At 44.6% G+C, this 17,318-nt stretch overlaps 1 protein-coding gene across 1 annotated transcript; it reads right to left on the bottom strand.

The window, feature by feature from the left end:
• Positions 1 to 11,020: 11,020 nt before the first annotated feature.
• Positions 11,021 to 14,622, bottom strand: TUBA1B (tubulin, alpha 1b). Its single transcript, NM_001114856.1, has 4 exons — positions 14,406 to 14,622; positions 12,829 to 13,051; positions 12,537 to 12,685; positions 11,021 to 12,174 (listed from the first exon to the last, which is right to left on the bottom strand). The coding sequence occupies exons 1-4, from the start codon at positions 14,406 to 14,408 to the stop codon at positions 11,194 to 11,196; spliced, it is 1,356 nt and encodes a 451-aa protein (NP_001108328.1). The 5' UTR covers positions 14,409 to 14,622; the 3' UTR covers positions 11,021 to 11,193.
• Positions 14,623 to 17,318: the final 2,696 nt, after the last annotated feature.

The raw sequence follows: 17,318 nt of genomic DNA, 5'->3' as shown, positions 1-17,318 counted from the left end.
GAGCGCCCCGCCCTTAAAGGGGCAGGCACCAGCTGGCCTCGTTTTAAAGGGCCCCGGGTCCCCTCTGCTTCCTCCCCTTTAAGGTCAGGCTTTCAGTATAGTTTCAACGCAAACACCCGCCAACAGGCAAGCTAAGGGGAAGCGTAGTCTTGGTTCTATTTTACTGGAGGCCGAGTGACGACACAACGGATGGGCGGGATAATTCTAGGGAGCGGAACTCATTGGCTTCTAGGGAGCTGCCGCTCTTCGCTAGAGGAACGCTGATAGGCTTGCCCCGTGGAAAGAGGCGGGATCTTTGGGGCCTACCGGTGCTCCTTCTAAAACTAAGCAACTGCCTTTTTCACCTCCCTTAGTTGATAAACGACCAGTATGACCTTGGCAAGATGAGCCATTTGAATCAGGCCAGCCAGGTGGGATGTGAGAGTACCATAGGGGTTCTGAAAGGTAGCGCTGCTCAGTAACCCAAGATCCATAGTAGCTTTTTCTGAAAGTGTTTTTGTTGGGGCGAGGAACCCTCAGCCGCCAAGAAATTTTCACTCAGTCACTTTTGTGGGAGCCCCTATGTGTGCTGGAACAAATAGCAAAGAAAACGGAATAGAAAACTACAGAAGTATCCACCCTAAGCTTTGTGAGGAAATGCCCACAGGGGATCATGGGCTGAGTCAAACATTAACTGACCACCTGCTATGTGCCACTCACGTTCTAGATTTTATCATTTTATCTTTACCTGAACAACCCTTCAGGGAAAGGCGTGATTAGAATTTTAGAGTTTAGAAAATGGTGAGAGGTTGTCACAAAATTAAGGAATGCAAGTTCCCTTCCTATGACCATGATAATGGGTACTGTTTGGGAAGTCCCACCTTCATAGACTCAAACCGATCCTCTCAAATAGAGGGAGCATTACAGAGAAACGTAAAAGAAGGCCTGAGTTTTGCAAAGCTCCCAGCTAAAGAATAAGAACACAATTCTAGTGGCCTAGATCGTGTCCCGTTACTATCTGAGCAAGAGTTGGGGCCAGAATGTACAACTGAGTTCTCTACTCTTAAAATTTCTGCAAGGCAAGTTACTCTTATCTCTTTTCTGTTTCCCCAGTGATTTGCAGTAGAACCTTGGAAATATACACTTGTATATACGCACATAGGGCTTCCCAGGCGGTGCAGTGGTAAAGAATCTGCCTGCCAGTGCAGGAGAGGCAAGAGACACAGGTTCGATCCCTGTGTTGGGAAGGTCCCTTGGAGTAGGAAATGGCAACCTACTCTCCAGTATTCTTGCCTGGAGAATCCCATGGACAGAGGAGCCTGGTGGGCTACAGTCCACGGGTCGCAAAGAGTCAGACACAACTGAGCACATACATACAATACACATATATTAGTGTTTGTGTGTATATATAATATCTATACATATGTGTATGTATAGATATAGTAGCAAGATAATGAATGGACCTGAAGAGCTGATTTCCCTTTTAGTAACCAAACTTGGAGTGAACAGAATCCAATGGGGCGAGTGGGCAGAGATAGTAAGCAAATACAGCAGGCTGGATCCTTGGCTTTGTTGCATGGAAGAAGAGAGCACAGAGAAGTGGGTTGGGCCTGCTGAATGACCCTGGCACTTATCTCAAGCAAAGTATTTTAACGATCTTGTTAAAACACAAATCTGCCCCTACTCAAAAGCCCTCAAAAGCAGTCTACTTGCACTTAGAAATTCACCTGCCTTAAAGTAAGAATACAAAGCCCCGGGGAATTTCCTGCTGGTCCAGTCGTTAGGACATGGCACTTTCACTACCAAGTTCAGTTCAGTCGCTGTCCATCACCAACTCCTGGAGTTCACTCAGACTCACGTCCATTGAGTCAGTGATGACATCAGTCACTACCAAGGGCCTGGGTTAAATCCCTAGTCCAGGAACTAAGATTCCACAAGATGCTAGAGGCTGCCAAAACAACGACAACAACAACAAAGGAACAAACAAAAAAGCCCTCAGGGGTTACAGAATGGTGACCTCTGGGCTGCAGTAGACATGCTGTGTTTTGTTTGGCTTACAGAATCTTTAGCAAATTTGAACAAATGCACCTTGTCAGCCCAGTTGTGCATTTGAATTTGTGACCTGGAAGGAAGCACTTCTCTGCTGCTTCAACTTGGCCTCATCCTCACCCTGACCTTTCCTCAGTTCCTGGTGGACACTGCGCATTTCTTTCCTGCCTGGGAAAGAGCCATACTTGCTGTTTCTTCTCTCTGGAAGAGTTCTCCCTTCCCCTCCTTCTTCCCAGTTCACTTTTGCTTGGCTCTGGTCTCCTTCAGATTTGAACTTAAATGTTACCCCAGTACCTTATCTAAAGCAATCTAATTTTGTCCTTTTATTTATCACATGTGTGCTAAGTCACTTCAGTTGTGTCTGTTTCCTACCCTATGAATTGTAGTTTGCCAAGCTCCTCTGTCCATGGGATTCTCCAGGCAAGAATACTGGAGTGGGTTGCCATGCCCTCCTCCAGGGGATCTTCTCGACCCAGGGATCAAACCTGAGTCTCTTAGGTCTCCTGCATTGGGAGGTGGGCTCTTTACCCACTAGCACCACTGAGAAGCCCTTTATTTATCACAAGTTGCCATAATTTAATTTGTTTGCATTTGTTTGTTTCCCCCATATAGGTTCCTAAAGGGAAATAATCATATATGTCTTGAATACAGTTACTCTTAAACTCTTATCCCCATGTGTAATTCACATAGGTACTCAAATATTGGCAGATGTCGTGAGAAAGATGGCAGACATTGCTGATTATCAGAAGAGGTGGGTTCTGGTTCTAGCATTGTCATCCTGGGTTACACTTGCCAAACTAGAAGACCCTTAAGATTGCTTCCAAATTTATGAATCTAATGTTCACTGCCCTTTATAGTTTACACAGTGCAGTGACATCACCCAAGTCACAAACTGTTACATGTGATTCCTTTAGCAACTGGCTAACATAGGTTCTGCTTAGAGATTTATCATCATCCAGAATGTACAACTGAAGTAAATTTTTAAGAGGCAAAATATCCATAAACTGGAAAGTGCATAGTTTAAGCTTAGAACTGAGAAAAATAATCTAGAAGACTTCCTTTGAGAAAGTAGTAATCGAATTTATTTGCTTTCAGGTCCTTGGGCCCTTGTTTACAAATTTGTTGGAAGCAAAATAACTTTCTTTCCATTGCCTATGTTTAGAATTAGCAAAAGTATCTCTGTTTACTGACTTATCACTCAGAACACTAGGCAAAAAGACACTACACATTCTCTTCTTAAACTTATCAAATCTCCCTTTGTCCATATCCTATCTTCCAAGGCTCAACCCAGCTATCTTTTCTTCCATCTTTTCTTGAAGGGATTTCCACCTTCTCTAGGCAGCATCCATTTGCATAGTTAGTTCAGTGACCAATTAGACATATATGCCCTGTTTTGGAACATTCATTACCTTGAGCTGTTATTTAAATCTTTTGTATTGTTTAACTTTACCTCCATTTGTGTCTTTTCTCCTTTCCTCTCTCCTTAGAGGGTTGGAAACCTGTATTTGGCTTCTAATTCACGCCTTTCATTTCAACCCCAGTTCTTAACCCAGTGTAGTTCTCACAGTAAACACGCTACTGGTACTAGACAATGTTTGTGGATCTGATCTGCCCAGGAGATTAGTTACCTATTCTTAGTAGGGGAGGGGCCCCCTGGACTGTGGAGAGTAAATTTCAGTGTCCTCAAGCAACACAGGGAAGGGAACTAATCCAGACTGAGCCTCCACTAAATGCTAAAGATTAACAGATACTTTACAAAGATTAGTTAATTGGGTGTCACAAGGACCTTACAAAATAGACTTTATTTATTTATTTATAGATGAGGAATCAATTCAAAGAGATTAAGTAACTTGTACAAGGACTTACAATAGTAAGTGGTGTAACTTGGCCTTTCTGACTCCAAAGCCTCCTTTCCCCCCAATATTCTGCAGTTGTCTTTTAGTAGATTCATTCCCCCTACTTCTGTATTCCCTTCATTACTATATTGCTTAGATACTTAGGGTAATAGACTGCTAAAATTTGAACTTCAGTATCCTCAAGAACCTTGGCACCTTCCAGCTTATTTAAAGGGCTCACTGGGGACTTCCCTGGTGATCCAGTGATTAGGAATCCACTTTCCAATGCAGGGGATATGGGTTCAATCTCTGATCAGGGAACTAAGATTCCACATGCCACAGTGCAACTAAGCCCTCAAGTCATAACTAGAAGCTGCCTGCTCTGAGCCCAAACGCCACAACTAAGACCCAACACAGCCAAATAACTAACTAAATAAATACAGAAATAAGTATTTAGATGGATAAATAAAGGGCTCACTGTTCTGTTCCTTCTTGAGGGGCTATCTTTGAGCTTCCAAATGATAAAGACTTCTTGCTGAATAGCACTTTGAGAGGAGCAGACAGAAGACCCAGGGCCACCAGTCCCAGAGGTGACTGGGGAGGGAGAGGGCAGAGAGGGGCATGAGAAAAAATTGCTCTTTTCTTTAAATGAAAGTCTCAAAAGCTTTTCATTCAGATTATAGGTTATTTTCATTTTCTCATTGCTTATCTACAAGGCCTAATTTTCCCCACAAAAAACACAGTATTTACAGAAAAATTCCTGTTCACTCTGACTACCATGGGCTGAATATGTATCCCTAAAATGCATGTTAAAACTCTCATCCTCAGCATGATGTATTAGGAGGTGGGAACTTTGGGAGGTAATTAGGTTCAGATGAGGTCAAGAAGTACAACCCTCCTGATGGGATTATTATCCTTTTTTTTTTTTTCTTTTTGGTAGCTCCATGCCCTATGCAGGATCCCCTACTAGGGTTGGAACCCATGTCCCCTGCATTGGGAGTGTGGAGTCCTAACTACCGCACCACCAGGGAAGTCCCAGGATTTATCATCTTTCTAAGAAGAGGAAGGGAATAGTTGTTTTTTCTCTTCTCCACAAGAGGACTCAGCAAGAAGACGGCCAGCCATCTGCAAACCAGTTAAGAAGGCTCTCTCTTGCCCCTGAATCTGCTAGCACCTTGGTTTTGGATTTATCAGTCTCCAAATCTTTGAGAAATAAATATTTATTGTTTACACTATCACACTATCTGATCTGTGGTATTTTGTTAGACCAATCCGAATTAAGACAGGCTATAAACCTCCTTCCTTATCTCTGGTGGAATTTGGACCAGTTTCTAGAAATAGACCAGCAACTTTGGAATTGCCCTCTTGTCTAGGGTGCTAGGGAGGCCAGAAAACCAGGGGTTCCCATTAAGCAAGGCCTCTCTGGGTCTGAAAACTTTTATTGTTGTTGGCAAGGGTGAGGGAAAAGGTTTAAAAAGCATGTTTTGATAGATTCTGTTCCTTTGTCCCTACCTATCTCTGCCCTCTCCAAAAATATTTGAGAGAATAGTCATAATTAAAGATTGGCTTGAGACACCAGGAAAATTTCTGAAATCCTAGTCTCTGGGAATGGAGAAGAATCTTAGAAGTCTTCAGTTCTACCTGTTTGTCCTTCATGACATGGATGGCACTATGGCCCATTGTTGGTCCTAGCTAACAATGGACCTCACTTTGTTGTTACAAAGTGAGCTGTGATGTTTTTATTTTGTGGTTGTTTTTGTTTGCTTTTTTAAATATTTATTTGGCTGTGCCAGGACTTGGTTGCAGCATGTGGGATCTTTAGTTGTGGCGTGTAGAATCTAGTTCCCTGACCAAGGATTGAACCTGGGACTCCGGCATTGGGCCTGTGGAGTCTTAGCCACTGAACACTGCCAGAAACCCCTGCAGTGTTTTTCTTCACGCTTTGCCGTCCTCTCTGGGTTCCTGCCATTTCTGGACAGTAGCTCTTCATGGGTTCCTCTTGTAATTTAAACATCCTTAGTTCTCCAAGTTGCTTTACCCAGTACCGCATCCCATTCTACTTGCCCCTTGGAGGAAGCTCTCTGGTCTGTCCATATCCTTCTTGAGGTGCCCAGAACTGGGTAGCAATTTGCACAGTAGGGTGATCAGTGAAGAGGCTGGTGGGAATGATCCCTTGCCTAGCTTTCCACACTGTTGTATAGGAGTGCCTACGGTGACATCAGCCTGTTATGGCAGCTGGGTCACAGCTTGACTCATGGCACATGTGCATGCATTTGATCAACATGAGCCAGTAGAAGTTCCTACATGCCTGTATCATGAGACATTAGAGCTGGGCCAGAGAGAGGCTGAAAGATCTTATTTATGAAGAATCTTTAGAACAGAACAGCAACTTTCCCTTCTACCTCCATTTGATGTCACTGTCCACCCTAGAGTGTCTTCCTGAGGCATTTTAGATCTTTGGGCCTGGGGAAAAGAGGAAAGCAGTAGAGGGACAGTTACCTCTAGTTTTCAGAGTTAAAAGTCTGAATCTCTGCTTCAAGATTAATTCTCAGACTATGAAAATATCTAATGGATAAAGTTTAAAAATAAAATAAAATTATTTAAAAAAAAAAAAGAAAATATCTAATGGAGAATCTGACTGCGTCTGACCTAGCCTTCAAGGCCTTGAATAGATGACACTTGGGTTTTTATCATCAAAGGAAGACAGAATGAGTTAACAGGGCAAAGGTGGTAGGATCAATTATGGTTGTAAAAGGTCTTATAGGCTGAGAGAAGAGTCTCTGAAGGCCAAAAGTAGGAATGCGGTGATGAGCCTAATCCATCACTGTTGGACACAGTAACATACAGCAGGCTGTCAGCTGGGAGATGAGCTGGTCAGCTGAGGGATGGATGGATGGGGTAGGGTATTCATTTTGGCAGAGAGGAAGAAGATGGCCCTTGCAACACAATGATATCTGTATCTACATGATGATGCCCACATCATGTTATTAACTTTGTATCAGTATTGAGTTAAGATTGATTGGGCAGCATGCCTCCTCCATTACTACAGGTTGACCGCAAAGCCATATATTTGAACTCATTCCACACTGGGAAGTACCCTAGAGGCTGGAGATGAAGTCAAGAACTCGGAGTGTGGGGCTTTCTGTGGCTAACTGATTCACAGTGGCCTAGAAGGAGGCTCAGCTGTCTCCAGGAATGGACAGAACAAGAAATGACAAGCCCATGAATGCCAGGTATGCCAGGTCAGTCACTTCCTCTTTGTGGTGTATCTTTTAGGCTCAGCTTCAAGGTGATAGGGAGGGCAGAGTTCACAAATCTGAGCTTGACTCTTCTGGGCAGAGAACTCCTTGTCAGTGGTGCCATCTGCAGGGCATTAAGGAATTTGCCAGGAATTTGATGGGATTGGGAGAGGGAAATGGCATCTCTCTCTCTCTTCCCTCCCTCAAACCTCTTAACCTGAGCATGTCCCTAAATCATAGCCCTGGGCCTCCATAAGGCTAAAAGATTCCTATTTCTCCTGGCCCTTTGGCAGGCAATATTTAAGACATCTTATCCTGCAAGGCAGGACACAGGGCTGTGGTATGACTTCCCTTAAATCTGTCCTCTGTAAAAAACAAAGAAGTGGGCTCCTCCCATTTTAACCTCAACTCAACTCAATGAGGTTAAGAATGCCAAGTAGTGAAGGCACTTCACCTTTAACAGTCTTTTAAAGGTGGATAGGTATAAGGCTTCTTGGTGGTCCAGTGGTTACCTGCCAATGGGGGGGACATGGGGGTTCGATCCCTGGGCTGGGAAGATTTTGCACCGTGGGGCAGCTGCTTCTGTGTGCCTCAACTGAACCTTTGCTCTAGAGCCCACGTGCCCTGGAATTGGTGTTCCACAACAAGAGAAACAGCTGCGATGAGAAGCCCACATGCCACAACAAAGAGTAGCCCCCGCTTGCCACAACTAAGACCCAGCACAGCCAAAAATAAATAATTTTTAAAAATAAAATGATGTGTAAAAAATTTTTTCTTAAAAAGGTGAGTTGGTGTAAATTGAAGGTGTTGTGGTTAAGGTTAATAATCATGATTATCTGTATTATCATCCTCACCATCTCTAAGTAAACTCTTCTTGTGCTTTATTTATTTCTATTTCTTTTCTAAATAAATGGCTCAGTCTTCCTGGACAGTAGCTCTGGTGTCCTGCTGAGGAGGGCTGTCAAGTCCTGAGGAGGGCTGCTTCACCTGTTCCTCACTTCCCAAGTTCAGACACACAACTATAAACTTACAAGTTCTTTCAGATTTGAGTGCGCTGTTTGCCACACTCAACTCCCCACAGTCACCTGGAGAAAGATAGGCTGGAACTCGGTGCTGCAAAAAGGAAATAGGCTCAAAAAGATGCAGAGCCCCCGACTAGTAACAGAACAAGAAGTATCTCAGTCAGTTTCCAAGCCCTCTCTACCCTGAGGTACAATTTCTCAAGAGGTGCTAAGAGAGACTTGGCCTGAAAAGAAAGTGAATGCATTTTACAAAACCTGAATTTACTGTTTATATGAAAGAGAACCAATAAAGAATCTGGCCTAAGAGGGAAATAAATAATTATTATTTATTTTTACTTCCATTAAAGCACTGTGTGGGCCATAAACATTACTGTGATTGCTGCTGGGACAGAGATGTAGATAATAAGACCCACAGAGCGCCCCCAACCTCCACCCCCCACCGACCCCCCCACCCCACCCCCCACACACAAAGGAATGCTTGATGGCATTTCCTGGTTGGCTCAGCATTTCATTATAGCCATTTCCCACCTCCCACTCCAATGTCCCACACTTAGTATCTCACAGTACCAAAAGCTTTGACTACTAGTACCTACTAGTTATCTTGATTTATGTGATGATTGGGAACAGACAGGACAGAAGGAAATACTGAATTTGAGCAGCAACCAAATAACTAGGGTATAAGGGAGATTGGATAGTTTAGGAGGAATGTAAATAGAAGGTGGCTTATAAGGGCAACAAAGTGTGTTAATTGCTCAGTTGTGTTCAACTCTGCGACCCCATGAGCCTGCTAGGCTCCTTTGTCCATGGGGATTCTCCAGGCAACAATACTGGAGTGGGTTGCCATGCCCTTCTTCAGGGAATCTTTCTAACCCAGGGATCAAACCCAGGTCTCCTGCATTGCAGAAGGATTCTTTACCATCTGAGCCACCAAAGGATTGCTTAAAAGGCAACCAAAGACACTGAAATTCGAGTTGGAACTATAGAAAATGGAAAACTCCTTCTCTCTAAACTACAGGTTTCCTCCCTTTTAAAAGATGAAATATTCCAAGTATCCTTCTGGGTTTTGTATATAACTCCCAACAACCCACATCTCCTACTATTGTGTAGTTTCCTCCCACACGGAATAGGACTGACACGTGTAACCAATAGGATATTGTAGAAATGAGAATGTTTCAAGATATTGCAGTTTTCGACTTGCCTTGTCCTGGATCACCCTGGACAACACCCTTGTCCAGGATGTTGTGAGGACAATGAAGCAGTCCTATGGAGAAGCCCCTGTGGTGAAGAACAAAGGCTACCTGCTAACAACCAGCACTAACTTGCCAGGCATGTGAGTGAACCCCCTTGGAAGTGAATCCTCCAGCTAAAATCAAGCATTCTGGGGAGGGAGGTGGAAAGGAGGGTCAGGATGGGGAACACATGTACACCCATGGCTGATTCATGTGAATGTATGGCAAAAACCACCACAATATTGTAATTAGCCTCCAATTAAAATTAAAAAAAATCTTAAAAAGAGAAAAAAAATAAAATCAAGCATTCAGATACTGCATCCTCAGTCAACATCTTTACTGAAATCTCGAGAAATCCTGAGTCAGAACCATACAGCTAAGGTGCTCCTGAATTCCTGACCCTCAGAAACTGCATGAGGTCATACATTTTTTAAAAATATACATATATTAAGCCACATATACATATAAGTTTTTTATATACATATTATTTTTATGACAATAGATAATGGCATTACAAATACCTATGTACCCACCACCCAAACTGTCATAACTCTTTATTACATATCTTTTCTTAAAAATACAAACATCCACCCCCCACAAAACAAAATATCCTGTGCCTGCTTTGTGCCTCAGGACTCAAAAAACAACATGGCACACCATAGTGTGTGCTTTTCCCTCCAAAACCTCCTCTGTATTGGTTTGGTTTCCCAGGATCCAGCCCAGCTACCTCTCTCTCTCGTCTGGCAAGCGAGAGACCTTTCAAAGGTTCTTCAGTCAGCTCTAAAAATGGCCTCCCTGAAAGTTCAACACTAATGCAAAGCCCTATCTTCATTTGGGCACTGATTTATTAGGGTTCCCATCAGTGCTATAAAGGCCGATATCTGCCTTCCCCTGGGACCTGTGGTTTCTGGCTACATTGGGTTGCTGTACTTGGCCTGTAGTGCCTCCCAAAAGAGCTCTCTAAAATGTCTGTGGATTTTATCAGGAGTTGAGAACTATGAATATTCTCTAAGTTTATAGGATTTATTGACTAGGGAAAGAACTGGCAAAATTTTACTCACCTCTATTCTCAACTTTTCAGACCTTTATAATCCATGTGCTTCCTGAACTTTTAATTATATTTTCTCTAGGCAGAGGACTTAACCTCTCTTCTATAGTGGGCTTTAGATGTAGCCACACTGTATACTGGAAAGAATGTAAACTATGCCCAGTGCTACAAATTGTAACTTTGTCTTAACCTTTGCAAGTGTTGCCATTTCATCCCTCTTAAGCAGCTGCTCTTCCACAGGTGTAGGGCTTAAACAATTTCATATTGTTTTGTTGGTCAGCAGGAATTCTGATCCTACAACTTTCCTCCTTCCATCATTACAGGGTAGGAGTTTTTATCTTTTGGCTCAAATATTCCCCCAACCAAATGTTTACCTGTTCCAAAACTGGAGTACCAAAATCACTCTCATCTGAAATTTGCATCATTCCAAGGCCTCTGAGCTGGATTTCAACAAAATACTGGTTGAAGTGATGTTAACAGACCAGTTTCAGAGTACACCTTCCCACCAGAGATATCTGGAGCGAATTCCTTGATATTACTTCCAGTGGCAGGCTTTCAGGTATAGGAGTGAAAAGTACTTCTTGGAGAAACCAATTTAGAATAAGCACAGAACTCTATATTTTCTTTCTTAAAATCTTTACTTTTGAGACAGGACATAAGTGTTACAGACACACATGGAAAAGCAATACATGATCATAGTTGAAAGCGAAGACAATCTAGTCAAAGTTTTTACGCCTGTCAGCTAATGCTGAAGTTGAGTATGACATGCTGCAAGGCTGAAAGGAATGGTAATTAATATTCCTCTCCTTCTTCCTCTCCCTCTCCTTCCACAGAATCCACACCAACCTCCTCATAATCCTTCTCAAGGGCAGCCATGTCCTCACGGGCCTCAGAAAACTCTCCTTCCTCCATGCCCTCACCCACGTACCAGTGAACAAAGGCACGCTTGGCATACATCAGGTCAAATTTGTGGTCCAGGCGAGCCCAGGCCTCAGCGATGGCTGTGGTGTTGCTCAGCATGCACACAGCTCGCTGTACTTTGGCCAGGTCGCCACCAGGTACCACAGTGGGAGGCTGGTAGTTAATGCCAACCTTGAAGCCAGTGGGGCACCAGTCCACAAACTGGATGCTGCGCTTGGTCTTGATGGTGGCAATGGCAGCATTGACATCTTTGGGAACCACGTCACCACGGTACAACAGGCAGCAGGCCATGTATTTCCCATGGCGAGGGTCACATTTCACCATCTGGTTGGCTGGCTCAAAGCAAGCATTGGTGATCTCTGCTACAGAAAGCTGTTCATGGTAGGCTTTCTCAGCAGAGATGACAGGGGCGTATGTGGCCAGAGGGAAGTGGATGCGGGGATAGGGCACCAGGTTGGTCTGGAACTCTGTCAGATCCACATTCAGGGCGCCATCAAACCTCAGGGAAGCAGTGATGGAGGACACTATCTGGCTAATAAGGCGGTTAAGATTTGTGTAGGTTGGGCGCTCAATGTCGAGGTTTCTACGACAGATGTCATAGATGGCCTCATTGTCTACCATGAAGGCACAATCAGAGTGCTCCAGGGTGGTGTGGGTGGTGAGGATAGAGTTGTAGGGCTCAACGACAGCTGTGGAAACCTGGGGGGCTGGGTAAATGGAGAACTCCAGCTTGGACTTCTTGCCATAATCGACAGAGAGGCGTTCCATCAGCAGGGAGGTGAACCCAGAACCAGTTCCCCCACCAAAGCTGTGGAAAACCAAGAAGCCTTGAAGACCTGTGCATTGGTCAGCCTGTTAAAAGAGGAATAGAAAAAACATAGTTATTGTTCTTTCTGATGTCATCATAGTAAAGACTTCTACTTTTCATATTAATCCCAAAAAGATTGTATTTTGACATGAAACGCTTAAAAAAAAAAAAAGTAGATCTTCCCTAAATTACTCAGCATTTTATTAAAATTATCTTCATAAATATTTATCAAGTGACATCAAATAGTCCATATTTTAGTTGAACTTTTAAAAAACTATAAAGGAATAATTAACCTCACTCTTAATTGCATTTCAGTTGTTTTTGAAAAAAAAAAAAAAAGAAAAAGCATATTTCAAAAATCTCTCTTTGGTTCATTAATTTACTTTATTCTTGAGAATACACATACCAGTTTCCGAATTCGGTCCAAGACGAGGTCAATGATCTCCTTGCCAATGGTGTAGTGACCCCGGGCATAGTTATTGGCAGCATCTTCTTTGCCTGTGATGAGCTGCTCAGGGTGGAAGAGCTGGCGGTAGGTGCCAGTGCGAACCTCATCTGGAAAAGGAAAATGAAGCAGCCACCCATCATTAACAACCCACACAAGTCTGCTCCACCCCAGGCTATCAGTGGAGCCCACAGGACACACCTCCTGTCCCAGACCCCCAGGATTCTCACTGAAGCTACTGAGGTCAACTCACCAATGACTGTGGGTTCCAGGTCTACAAACACTGCCCTGGGCACATGCTTGCCAGCCCCTGTCTCACTGAAGAAGGTGTTGAAGGAGTCGTCTCCTCCCCCAATAGTCTTGTCACTTGGCATCTGGCCATCGGGCTGAATGCCGTGTTCCAGGCAGTAGAGCTCCCAGCAGGCATTGCCGATCTGGACACCAGCCTGGCCAACGTGGATGGAGATGCACTCACGCTGTGAGAGAGGGAAAAAAACCGCATTAAAACACACACACAAAACCCACAAGACATTTAACAAAAATGCTAAATGTTTATGGAAACCTAATCTTAAATTTCCTTCTAAAATGGAGTGCTTTTTAAAAAAAATCTAGGGTAGAAGGGCTATAATTCTGATGTACATTGCTTTTAATTAATTTCCTTTCCCCGTCTAAATCGGGAAGGCCTCCTTCTAGACCAAGAACAGAGCTTAGTCATTGCTTCCTCCTTTGAGGATCAAGATAAAGAGGAGGTCATCCATTTAGCGCCCAGAGCCCAGAATGCCATTCTAGAGTAGGTGGCCAGATTTCCGGGCAGCTCCCAGCACAGGAAGCACGTGGCCAGAGCAGTGCAGAGGAAATGCCTGGCCACAGGGACGAGGGGGTGGGGCTCTGCGGCAAAGGATGAATGAGCAATTCAGGGCGCGCGCGCCCGCGCCCCTCTGCGGTTCGCGGAATCGCGCAGCTGCAGAAACTCTTAAAAGCCACGTCTGCAGAGGCGCAGCCATGGCCGACCATCTTCGCTTCGTGCAGGCGTGAAGCTCAGTTCAGCATCTCCACACCTGTCACGACGCAGCAGGGGATTATTGGAGACCCAGATCCGATTTCTATTCCCTCAAAACCCCCACCGCCACCACCTGCTCCCACACGCATTCCTAAAACAGCGGAGGGAAGGGAGAGACAGATGGCCTTTACAGGCTGCTGAGAGCTAGTTGTCTTAAGATATTGGTGCAGTGCAGCACATCGATAAGGAGTCCTCCACATTCACCTTACTCCTTATTTTTTAAAGGAGAACTCAGGGTAACAGGAAACAGGCCCTCCAGTCATAGACCTGCAGCGCCCCAGCGCGCACGCGCGTACCGCAGTGGCGGGCTCCCGGCCACTCCCAGGCGGGAAGGTAACGGTCGCGCGTGCGCAGTTCCTTCCCGCCTCCGGTTTTCATGCTGAGGAGGAAGTGAGGGCGGGGAGAGCCCGCGCGCGCGCTCGCTAAAGGCTGGGGAGAATGTAAGAGGGGGATGGGAATGCGCGGGAAAAGACTGCAGGGTCTTGGGGGCGCCAAGCCCAGAAGCTAGGGCTAAATGAGAGCGCTAACCATGGTGAAGGAGAACCAGTGCCCCGCCATCCCGTTCTACACTCTCAGAAGAAAAGGCGGTGGCCCCCTTCCTCCTGGGCCCCAGCCTTTCTCCACAAATCGAGGTCTATCTACTCTCACCCTCGGCTCCCGCCTCGCTCTTCGCCCTCCAAATGGACAGCGGTGGGGCCAGCCCTGTCCAGCTAGAAGCCCTTAGCGATCCCCTGGCTCGTTTTCCCTAGTGAAGTCGACGGTCTACTCACCATGGTGGCTACGGGTCAGCAGGCGCAGGCAACAGGAGTAGACACGGGTCCCGGTTACTGTCCCCGACAAGCTAAGAGTCGAGGTAAGTAACGCACTGGAGCGGGGGCGGTGCGGGAGCTACTTAAGTAGCGGTCCGGGGCGGGGCGGGCGGGCAAAGGCGGTGCCGTGGCCGCAGGCCCCTCCTCCGCCCGAGCGCACCCACTGGGCGCCCGGCTCAGCAGCCGCAGAGGCGGGTTCCTGGCCCCGAGCGGCCTCCCCGCGCCCGCCGTGCGGGGCGGGGTCCGCCGCGCCTGCGGATCGCGAGCTCCGGTGCTGCAGTCTTTGGCGCATGGCTGCAGGAGCCTGGGCGGGGGTGACGATGGGGGTGGGGCGCAGGTTTGGAAGAAACCAACACGGGAATGAGGGCTCGATTGCCGTTATTTTGGGCGAATCTTAAGATTTAAGAAGTCTACACAGTTTTAAAGATGAAGAAATGCAGAAATGAAATGCAGAAACTTCTGGTCCAGATAGCTCAGCTGGTTATTTCCACGTTGTCATCATTTGTCAATGAGTTTTGTTTTTCTCTTCCTAGTTTCTTTAAAATGGCAGTACAGAATGCATTTATCTGATAAAGTGGAGGAGCAAGGTTTAGAAAAAATAGAATAGTTTTACTTGGTTTACTTGTTCTTTAAACTAAAGGCCCCAAATAGTATTTCAGTCATTTAAAGAGTAAGCACCTAAGCACTGAACAACTGAGCTGTTAAAAGGGTAGGGTAGGCCCCATTTTCAGACGGAAACCAATCAACTTTATGAAACAGCTCTAGGGCCTTTTAGAACGAGAGATTTAAAGACACATCTCAAAGTTGGTAGCCGAATTGAAGAAGTAAGGACAGAAGCTTGGGGAGAGAGGAAATTGTTTGACTACCAAAGATGTTAAGAGGTAGAGATTCCTTGGACTACAGTTTTGTTTTGTTGTTGTTGTTTTTTGCGGGGGGCGGGGCGGGTTGCTGCGGTGGGTCATCCTTGCTGTATGCGGGTTTTCTCTAGTTGCGGCAATGGGAGGCTACTCTCTAGTTGCGGGCCACAGGCTTCTCATTGCTGTGGCTTCTCTTGGGGACTGCGGGCTCTAAGGCGTGAGGGCTTTAGTAGTTGTGGCTTTCGGGCTCTGGGGAGTTGGGGGACTCAGTAATTACTGGCAATTGGGCTCAGCGACTCTGAGGAATGTGCGATCTTCCCAGACCAGGGATCAAACTCATGTCCCCTGCATTGGCGGGCAGTTCTTAACCACTGAATCACCAGGGAAACCCTAGAGTTTTATAAAACCTTTTTTTTTTAATTGACGTACAATGTAATTGACATACAAAGTTACATTACTTTCGAGTGTACATTGTTGCATTACTTTCAAGTGTACAACATTGTGATTTTACATTTATATACATTGTCACTCTTAAAACAACCAGTTATTTAAGCAGCAAGATGGGTTTATTTAGGAACAGAAGAGAATCACAATTTGGGACAGGCAAGTTATGGGGAGTCAGCCAAATCCAGAGAACAAAGGAGAGTGCTTTTATTTGATTTTAAGAGGAAACTGTAGGGGGACTGTTTGAAGAAAACTTCATGGAGAAGAATGAGAGTTCAAGATTGCTGCCATTTCTCACTGGCTGTAAGTGGTGGTTATAGTTGTTGGGACAGGGAGGGATCTGTCTTCCTTTTTATAAAAGCAGGAGATGAAATACCTGTGTTAAAATGTCCTCTCTCATACCTTAAGAAAAGTAAGATTCTTATCTTCCTTCTCCCTGCTGGTTATGCAGACTGCAACTGGTGCTACATGTACTGAGAGTCCCTCCTCCTTCAGGGCTTCCTGACTCCATTTAAAATGAAGTTTCCCTTATTTATGTTCACATTTACCCCTTTTGATCAAGATCTTTCCTCAAAAGCATTGCTGATCAATGCAGATGTAATGTAAAGAAGGCTTAGTATTATTTATTTGAAAGTGCTTTCCATGTAATTTAACATATCAAATAAACCTAATTACTCTAATATCTTTCTTTTTATAAGGAGAGAGAACAGGTCTTTTGAGATGCTCCAGGGCTCCTCTGGGAAAATGCCAGTTAGTCTAAGGACAAAAAGTCTTAATTTAGAATTTGATTTTAGTAATGTTTGTCAAAAATATTAGAAGGTTCAGACACTTAACTAAATAGGATCACAGATAATTATGAAATAATCTTTAAATATTCATTTTACCCAAGTGGTAAAAAGATTTCAAAAGCAATTGTAGAAGGTTACATAGCTGCAAGAAGCTTTAGCTCTTTTACAAATTGATTTTGGCAAGGGATCTTCTACAGCAATCTGTATTTTTAAGAATGTCTTTTTTCCCTCATAAATCCAGTTTTATTAGTTCAAATATTGTCTTCTCAAAAACTTACAAAGCTTATCTAGAGAAGAAATGATGCAAGGCAATAGTTACAGAGTAACTTCAGGTTTATTCTTGGAGGAGAGCATATTTACCTATATTTGTTTGTGAAGTTGCTTCTTGTGTCTGACTGTTTGTGACCATATGGACTTTAGCTCACCAAGCTCCTCTGTCCAGGGTATTCTCCAAGCAAGAATACTGGAGTGGGTTGCCATACCCTTCTTCCTGACCCAGGGATCTTCCTGACCCAGGGATGGAACCCTTGTCTCTTAGATCTGCATTGACAGTTGGGTTCTTTACCACTAGAGCCACCTGGGAAGCCCCATAGGTAAATATGCATTACATTAAATGATTATAAACTCCTACATAATATAGTTAAAATAAGTCATATGCTTTTTGGAAATTACAGTGTAGTTTCATTCTGAAATAGCTCTGCTATACTGGGAATGATAGAACAGGGAGGGGAAACAGGATCCCCATGTTATTGCTGGAAAGGGTTGTTCTAATATGAGTAGGCAGA

The sequence above is a fragment of the Bos taurus genome, chromosome 5 (genome assembly GCF_002263795.3).
Source record: "Bos taurus isolate L1 Dominette 01449 registration number 42190680 breed Hereford chromosome 5, ARS-UCD2.0, whole genome shotgun sequence".
In the NCBI taxonomy this organism is placed as follows: domain Eukaryota; kingdom Metazoa; phylum Chordata; class Mammalia; order Artiodactyla; family Bovidae; genus Bos; species Bos taurus.
Note: the sequence above shows the minus strand (reverse complement) of the source record. Positions and strands in the feature narration are given on the sequence as shown.